Source organism: Doryrhamphus excisus, linkage group LG2, assembly GCF_037039965.1.
Source record: "Doryrhamphus excisus strain RoL-2023G ecotype Guam linkage group LG2, RoL_Dexc_Guam_v1.1, whole genome shotgun sequence".
In the NCBI taxonomy this organism is placed as follows: Eukaryota; Metazoa; Chordata; class Actinopteri; order Syngnathiformes; family Syngnathidae; genus Doryrhamphus; species Doryrhamphus excisus.
Genome location: NC_136358.1, coordinates 17914442 through 17923709, shown reverse-complemented (window position 1 = coordinate 17923709; position 9268 = coordinate 17914442). Strand labels below are relative to the sequence as shown.

The window sequence follows — 9268 nt, the reverse complement described above, 5'->3', positions numbered from 1 at the left end:
CTCCCCCCTCACCACACGGTTATACGACCACTACACAACTGACAGTGTGATGCGCACACACAAAGACCACACCGGCGCGGGGCGCACCTCACAATGACTTTACATGTACTACGTACAAATAAATACAATGAGTTTGTGCTCCGCCCAGTCCCAGCAATGGACGGCAACCATGGATTTCCTAGGTGAGTATTCATATTCACATTGTGTACTAATGTACTATAACCATACACTACGTAGAGCATCAAAACGTCAACGTATGGGAAAAGTGCATTTCAACTCATAGACAGGCTGTTCATTTAGCTGCACTAAAGCCGTCTTTGGTGTCATTTTCTGTCACGCTGCCATGATCGCCCGATAGCAGCAGCGCCACTCGGGTTGGACACAAAGGCGGGAAAGGTGTTCAGTTTTGGTTTTCGGACACCTCCTTTCGGAGTCTTAGTGCACATGAAAAGTGCGCTTAGCCCGATGCATGACGTCCTTTTCATAGCTTGAGCATAGAAACTCTGTTTACTGTCTTCTAAATATTATTTTACCATTAGAGCTCTGTAGACATGAAGTAACACCCCCATAGTCACCTTTAGACTCCTAGTAGCTCATAAGTAGACATCTCCACATAATGCAGGTCGATTGCATGGTATTTATAGGTTATAGCACAGACAGCAGCAAAACAAAACGATGTGTGTTCACGCTTGTGCGCTGTTCTCTGATTGGTTGTTTCACGAGCACGATACCAGAGCAGCGCGCTCTGAGTGGACAGCTCCGGGGGCTGATACTGGACATGGTTAAACTCTATATTTTATCAGTATCACTGCCCTGGGTTTTGACACAGTATCATTTCGGCCTTTTCCTGTATCATTCATGGGCGGTTTCTAGGGTACAGGGCCAATTAATACTGTAGTATGTGATAATAAAAGATGGTCAGTACATCAGGTACTTCTGTAAAACAATGGACTTTGTTTACATCGCATTGTTCAACCTTTGCGTGCATGCTACAGGGATTTCTGCAGGGACAAGAGATGGACGACTCGCCAGCCTCCAATTTGTTTCTTCTAAATTCAAAAGGGTTTGGAACTGAGTGGGGAAGAAAGGCAAAGTTCCACACAGAAAGTCTCATTGTAGAATACTATACAACTTGTCTAACATTTTTTAGTTACTAGGTCGTAGTCAACCTAGAAACAGCAATTGTGTATTCATTTTTGAAATCCAGAGAGCGCGATGAGATGTTTGAACCGCAAAATGGCAAGGGATGACTACACGGTCCGATAAATCCTTGTCTTACTGCGTCCTTACCTCAGGTTACAAGAGGAATTAGGAGACCATGGCAGGATGATTGCTTGGCAGAAAATGACATGAAAAGGCAGATTTGGACTTTTTAAAAGGTGATTTAAGGTGACTTTTTCTTTTTTTTTTTTTACTTTTGATCAGCTGATGAACAACCTGCTTTGAATAAAATGCAAACTATTTTTTTTTGTCTCTTGCTCCCATTTCTTTTGGCCTTTTGATGCTCTTCCTACAATCTGATTTTAATTCACCAGCACAAAAAGTGAGGACTTTTAAATCTAAAAATTTTGTTTTTTGTGTACTCAATAATTTGCATGCACATTTTTTTCTGATGGTGTTACACAAAATGCCACTACACATATGTGTTTGTAAAGTTTGTGTTGCCTTTGTGGACATTTTGTTTGTCTATTTGTATGAAGTAAAAAGTACACTTGTAAACAGACATCCGTCATACACAGTATTCAACAGATAAGCTACTCCTTCAATATATACAGCATCAAATGATATGAAACATTTATAAGATTTTCATGACAATTAAAATATTACACACTATGCAATGTGTCCCCCTCCTAGTTTTTTTTTTTTTTTACATTGTGGAAAATTAAATCTATGCTTCAATCCATTGCAATATGCATTTTTCTGAATGAAGCACACATGAAGTTGAATATGGTGTGCTTTATTCACATGACCTAATTATAATACACCCGCTAATAACTAACCATATTAAGGCTCAACAGCTCATACTTTGCCAGTCACACAGCCATGATTACCACCAAAGCAACATTATTTGTTACAAATTATATTTTTAAAAGTGTCAAGCAAGTTAACCCGACTGCACAACCAAACTTTAAATATATTGCTAAAATATGCTTCTATCACCACCCAAATGACATTCACCAGAAATAAACAGAGAATCCTCTGAAAGTCACAGACCACTGATGAAAGTCCCTTTCAGATCAAAAGGCCAATGTGATTTATAGTACATAGTTAAAACATGCAACTTTAGATAGCTTATATTGACATCATTTACACATGGGCTTCCTTTAGCGCAACAGCAAACAAGTTCAACACATTACGACCAAGGTTTAACCCCCGATGATGTGACACCATCCACACTATCAAACTGGTTTGTTGACCTTACAGTTCTTATCGTAGTCCCTGTGAGGCAACAGCTTCTTCTTCGCACATCCAATTGTTTCTCAGCGAGAGCAAATGCACTGCATGATTTTTTTTTATTTTTTTTATTGAGAACTCCAGTAAACACCCATGAGGTGGCGTTTACTTATTTAGCACATACTCGGGCGGGGATTGCTTCACAGGGACCACACAGGGTGACAGAATCAAAGTGGACATATAATAATAATAAATAAGCTATTGAAACCCTACAAACAAGGACAGCACCAAATTCGGTCATAAACACAAAAAAAGTTTGTCATGTTCACGCTCTGACGCCACACACACACGCCCACACACACACAAAGTTGACATTGTTGGCCTTTGGGTATATTAACCACGTTTTTTTTCCAATTTAAATAGAATGAGTGAACCTAAGTACATTCCCAAGATAGATGAGCTTGTGTCTACTGAGGATCTCTGTTCTTAATATTATATTGACAGAAAAAAAAGTCCTATTCCTTAACTAGAGGTAAGAATGTGAAGATGCTACATAATTAAAAACAAATTGTGCTTTAAAGAGGTGCTCAGTGGACACAAAGTCATGCCTTCTATGCTTAATGTTATATGGGAACGTTGAAATTGGAGGTAAAATCGTGATTAAACAACACCGATTGCTAGCTTCTCAAACACCGTCATCGTAGCACACTGTTCCAATTGACTACTTTACATTTGTATGACATTTAAGTGGCTTCACTCAAGAGGTAATTGGTCACACATGCAACATGGAAAATACAGATGGGTAAATGTTAAGACATGAGAAGAGAGGCGTCTCTTCTGTGTTTTAGCGATAAATGCCAAAATATGCTCCATAACAGTATTTATATGACCTAAAAGTGATAGCAGCACAAGTTAGCGAGACCTAACCAAAGGAATTCATGACAAAGTATCTCCAAGTCTTGGAACCCGGTCTTAAATACTGACTCATGGTGTACTGCAGGGGTGTCCAAACTTTTCCCTATGAGGGCCACTATGATATTTTATAAAGCAATGCTAAGAAGTCATATGTACTGTATGTAAAAAAAAATATTATTTATTTAAATTTTCCAAATATTGAAACTTCATTCTGGAATAATCGTAATACATTTTCTTGGATAATAATAATAATACTATTAAGTGGCCATCATAATAATATTATGACTCCATTCCCATAATTTGACTTTATTCCCATCATACATCACTTTCCCCCAAATCTATTAATTTTGGTTTGTTTCTCATCAATACTACAACTTCCAAAAATATAATTTAATTTAATCTCTTTGGTACTAAAATGACATTTTTCTTATGTAAAAGTGACTAATATTTTGACTTTCTTGTAAAATTGTCTTGTAAATTTTCTTCGTCATACTATGACATAATAACATATAATGTAAAAATAATAATAAATAATTAAAAAATATATATAAATTGCAACTTAATTCATTTTGTTTTCTTATCAGAACTTTAAAAAATATATACATTTATGTTTCAACAAAAATTACCGTATGCAATTTTCCCTCATATTAAACGCTATTGTTACATTTCTGACTCTGTACGTTCCTACTTTTTTTTCCCTCTCTCAATATTTTGACTTTATTCATGTAAAGCTACTGCTAATTTTTCCAAAATGTTTCAGTTGGTTTTGCAAGGTGCCGCGAACCGCAAAAGACCCCCGTGCCTCACTTTGGACACCCATGGTGTACTGTCAGTTCAGCTTATACAGCAGAATGTATCAAATCACCACACTTTTTCCAACCTTTAGTCAATTTCAATTGGTAGACGGGTACAATATTTCAAAAAAGGTATCAATATACAAAACCATATGACAACTGGTCGACTGTATAATTACTCGAAGTATTGTTACTTTCCAAAACAGGTTTACAGATAATTGAGGTCTGAAGAATACAAACAAAAAACAATGTTATGCTATAAATAATACAAAACGTGTTAGCTGCTAATAACCCCTAGTGACTTACAACTGGGGTGTGATCACTGCAACATGTAATACATAAAATCACATTACTATAACACAAATTAGGAAAAATCCCAAAAACATTTTGAGTAACAGTACATTTTAGTAGTATAAAAAGCACTTTTAGGAGATACCACGTGTGTCATGTGTTCAACATTACAACCAAATTGAATAGACTTGCGTTAACATGGATTTACTTAAGCATTACTACGCACAGCCTCAATATTCTTCCAGAAATGACTTTTTGGTCACTGGCATTACCTGCTGCTAAAATCATGTTGACATGCCAATCAGAAGAATGTGCGACAAATGAAAATGAATACTCTATTTTGAGGTATACATGACATCAATACTGATGGATTGATTTTTGCAATAAAAGCAGCTTGAAATGCCTGTAGACCAAAAACAATGACCAGGAAATATTGCTCTGTTTTCATATATATATGGACAAGGTGCAAACCAGAAACAGTTCAAACTCTCATCAATGATACAGTATTTTTGCACGATGGAAGGAGTATGACAAGTTTTCCTGTGAGACAATTCACACAAGCAAAAAGTTGATCCAAGTCTAAGAAGTACACTTACCTTGTACTTACCAACATCAAAGCTTCTTTCTTCATCATCCCGTCAGATTTTATGTCCAATATTGATTTGCAAAATAATGTATTTCTGTACAAGGAAAAAACATACAAATACACCAACCTGACTCCATTAGCGGTGTCGATACTCCCTCTCCCTCTCTCTTTCACGGTCTCGGTCACGGTCCCTCTCGCGATGGCGGTCCCTCTCCCGGCTACGTTCCCGGTAGTAGTCTTCGTGCCGATCGCGACTGCGAGACTTGTGGCGCCTGCTCTTTTCCCTGGAGCGACTGTGATCGCGTTCCCTGGAGCGCTCTCGCCTTTTGGGCGCAATGTTTACATGATCACTTCTTAAAGATAAATATCAAAGACTCACGACGGCGTAAGGAGAAGCGTTGAGTTTGTGATGAAATGTTAATCTTTACCTGGAGGCAGAGCCGTAGCTTTTGGACTCGATGCCGTGGAGACAGTCCTGAAGAGAACTTATCAGGACTTTGCAGCGGTCATCGGCGGATACTTTGGACTGCTTGATCAGACTGATGGCCGTCACCAACGTCTCGATGGCGCTGCCATAGTCGGCTAATTAGAAGAGGGCGGAATCAGGTGCGGGTCCCAGGTGAGTCCAGTTTGCTGGACTCGTGGAATGTGTATTGGTTACCTGCGCTGGCGTCAGACACGGCTCTGGATATGGCACTGGAGGAGATGGCTCTGTTTCTGTTCATGATCTCCTCGAACTCAGCCTCACTCAGAGGGGTCCGTGACGCATCCATGTCCCTAGGAATACACACCAGGCCCATGAAGGGTCATATACTACGTCTACATTCACTAAAATACACAATAAAAACTACATCCATTGGAATAGTTTTCAATTACTTCACTCACCGTCCTCCGGGCCCGTAGTCTCCTCTCTCATACGGCGGTGGGCGTCCGTATGGGTCATTTGGTCCTGGGGGTCCCCTGTCATTGGGGGGCATGTTGTTGCTCCCAGGCGGGGGGAAGAACGCAGGATTGACATGGGGCGCCGGTGGCGGCCCACCGGGTGGAGGACCTCCCATGTGAGGAGGTGGAGCCAAAGCCAAGGGCGGCCCAATCGGGCCCGGTGGGCGTGGAGGGAAGGGTCCAGGCGGTGGTGGGCCTTGCTGGGGCGGGGGCGGTCCAGGTGGTGGACCGTAACCTGGAGGAGGGGGACCCGGGGGAAGAGGTCCTAAAGGCGGCTGGCCAAACTGACCTGGGAAGAGAACGGGGGGAGGTGGCCTGTCGCCACGATTTGGAGGACCAAGGGGAAGCGGGAGGCCCTGGCCTGGAGGTGGTCCTGGAGGGCCAGGGGGACCAGGAGGAGGACGCGGGGGCCCCTGCATGCCACCTAAAAAAAAAAAAAAATAGAAGAAGAGCATTTAGACAAGCTCATGTAAGTCCGACACATACAGCCTCCCATGGGGAAAGTAAATCTGCTGATTAAAAGGATAAAAGAACGTTAAAATCGAATTCATTGCTCTAGTTCTTCTAATGGGCGGACAGTGACAGAGAGGTGAAGAGAGCAACACATACAGAGGACAAAAACAGGATGCTGCAAATGACTCTGAAAGCCAAAAAAAAAAGTCTACCCAAGTCTATCTTTCCTCCATCCATAATTACGCTGGCCTTAAACACTTGATGCAAACTGTACTTGAACTTCGAATTGGAAATAAAACACGGGTCAGTCAAATCAAAATCGAGGTGTTTCACCTCTGTCACGCCAGCTCCCGGGATTGAAATTCATATCCAGGTGGCCATCTTGGTGCCTAATCAGATCAGGTCTCATCCCTGAGCCTAATGGAGGAGGAGAAAGCAAACCGATCACAACTTTTTATTTGCCGCCAACAAACTTGACGGCTTTTTTTTTTTTGCAGCCCGGCATGGCGAGAGCGCTATAGGAGACAGAAGGGACGTGAGCAAAGACAAGATTCAAACTCCATTCTCGCCTAAAGGAAAACATAGTGGGTAGCCAGAAGAGATGTTTAGATTTAGATTGGCAGCCGCTCTTCAAGCCAAGGTCATTGGTAAGTGTGCACCAAACTTGCAGGGGGGGAAAGGTTTTTTTTAGCCTGAATATCAAGAGTCATAACAAACAGCACGTAACCACAAAAATACACACATTGTAAGATGAAAAAATATAATAATTCTGATTCCTCAATATGTTGAGCTCAACAAAGCACAGTGCAGCCCATGCCGACTCCCATGACATCAACACCTCTTTTTACCAGTGACTTAACCATAAAAAAAAGTCTTTGTACATGTTGAACATGTCTTTTTACGAACCATGGAAGTGTGGTGGTGGTCCTCCAGGGCCAACAGAACCTGGGAAGCGGTCTCCTCCGGGGCCAGGTGGTCCAGGGAACCTGCCTCTACCTCGACTGCCCATTGGAAAACCACTACGACCGGTGCCGGGGGGACCAGCTTTCCCTTCGCCTGACATCTGGCCTGACTGGTTACCTAAGAAAAGAAAAGAAAATCATGTCACCCTTTTCAAGTACAACCACTGATAAATGCGAGTCTAATTAGACTTACTTTTGCGCGACTGCATCTCAAACTGGCTGAGAGACTGTTTGTTGCATGGCGTGACAATAGGATTCTGACCGTGGAGCTCCCTCTTGGACAGAAGGTCCATTAGTTTTCTGGATGATCCATCGGAGCCCACGCACACCAGAGCAAAGCTGGTAAACAAACACAACACATGCATCACAATTCAGCACACCAAAAGAAATCCATCACAACCATGGAATACGTACCCTTTGGACTGGCCATTAGCCCGATTTTCAAAGAACTTAATTTCCAACACATCCGTGATGCCGATTGAGCGTATTGCTTCCGTTAAGTCCTCATCAGTCGTCCACTGTAAGAGGACACATCAATCATCACGCATCCTGTAGAGACTTTTAAAAGGTAGTTTTACTTACCCAAGTGAGGTTTCCAATGTACAGGGCGATCCTCTTCCCCGAGTATGTGTACACTACATTGGGCGGGGCGGCCTTGCCCCCCTCTGTGCCACCCTGCGATGGCAGCGAGTCCAAATAGTCGCGGTCCTCTGGAGCATCACCATTATTGGCGGAGGGGGATATGACGTCATCATACAAGTCGATCTGCTCGTGAACGGGGTACTCGGCTTCCTGAAAAACACAAGAGTCCCATGTTGTGATGAAACTCGATTTATTTACTCTCCAGAAGAAGATATTAGAAGAAAATTAAATCTCAAGTAAAGGCGACACTAACAGCAGCTCAATCAGTTTTAGTGCACGGATTCAAATATAAAACTATAATAATTGTACTATTAATTCAAAGGTAAGTATGTTAGAACACTTTTTGTGGAATCTTAAGCTGGAAAAATGCAAGAATATAAAAATAACAGTCAGACAGCATTTTATTATGTCATACTAATATGATAACACGAAGGCTACCCAATCACGTCCTTGCTATACGCATGTTTTTATTTATTGGTTTATTTTCTATATTTGTATGTATTGTTTTTTAATGGTTTGAATTCATTTACTGTTCGAAACGGTACAGGATACCAAACTACAAGTATGATGCTCATTTTAAGAATGGCGATCGATGATGCAAATTCGTATAACGCACCTGTAAAAACGTAGAATATCAGATAGGTAAACAGAAGTATATAGAAAGCAAATGCGGTGTTTGAAGCTGTGTGTATTTCCATAGCAAGACAACAGACGGTACATAAATGCCGTTTTGACTTAAAAGTTAAGCGTTTTGCGAAGCCAAAACTAAGCTAGCTTGCTAGCCAGCTAGCTGGCTAATAAAACTGCGTTTGTTTGGCTTTGTTAACCCGCCATTGGCCGCCATGCCGAGGCCCAAACTATTTTATCCACGAAACAATCACTCATTTGGGTAAGGGGTCACAATACTCAATGGAATACATAATAAGAACAATAATAAGAAAAAAACAGCGTCAATACTGCTAACATAAGTAACAAAATATACAGTTAGAGCATCGTGGGCCTGCACGCGAGGAGGAAGGGGGGTCTAGCTAACGTCGCTAGCTGTTTCCGTAGACTCAGTCGCCTTCATGGACAGTAAACACAAACACCCAAATATTGCATCCTGACAGAAAGGAGTAGATAGAATGCCATTAAAAACCTGATTGAACTCCTCCTCTACGTCGGCGTAGATATCGATGTGATCTACACCGTCCGCCATTTTCCTCTGGGCCGTTCCTGGCGCTAGCGAGCGCTATCCAGAGCAAGCAGCAACAATGAGGGGAAGCGAGCGCCCCTCTTCGGTCATTAGG

The 9268-nt window shown here is 41.6% G+C and overlaps 1 protein-coding gene across 4 annotated transcripts; it reads right to left on the bottom strand.

The window, feature by feature from the left end:
* Nucleotides 1-1394: 1394 nt before the first annotated feature.
* cpsf6 (cleavage and polyadenylation specific factor 6) lies at nucleotides 1395-9264 on the bottom strand. Of its 4 annotated transcripts, none has more exons than XM_078787180.1 (10): nucleotides 9118-9264; nucleotides 7920-8129; nucleotides 7752-7855; nucleotides 7531-7676; nucleotides 7282-7455; nucleotides 6709-6792; nucleotides 5866-6346; nucleotides 5642-5757; nucleotides 5409-5562; nucleotides 1395-5333 (listed from the first exon to the last, which is right to left on the bottom strand). In XM_078787180.1, exons 1-10 carry the CDS (start codon nucleotides 9175-9177, stop codon nucleotides 5117-5119), a joined length of 1746 nt encoding a protein of 581 aa, XP_078643306.1. In that variant the 5' UTR covers nucleotides 9178-9264; the 3' UTR covers nucleotides 1395-5116. The 4 variants fall into 4 exon arrangements, with proteins under 4 accessions (XP_078643306.1, XP_057933903.1, XP_078643313.1 ...); XM_058077920.2 differs by having other exon boundaries at nucleotides 1395-5303; XM_078787187.1 differs by lacking the exon at nucleotides 6709-6792.
* Between the last annotated feature and the right edge of the window lie 4 nt (nucleotides 9265-9268).

Bases quoted from the DNA above. Each gene is read 5' to 3' on its own strand.
- cpsf6 (XM_078787180.1), bottom strand. From the start codon at position 9,177: ATGGCGGACGGTGTAGATCACATCGATATCTACGCCGACGTAGAGGAG. The intron at 7,456-7,530 runs GTAAGTCTAATT...TTCTTTTCTTAG, and splicing joins TGAGATGCAGTCGCGCAAAA to GTAACCAGTCAGGCCAGATG. The intron at 6,793-7,281 runs GTTCGTAAAAAG...CTCCTCCATTAG, and splicing joins ACCACCACCACACTTCCATG to GCTCAGGGATGAGACCTGAT.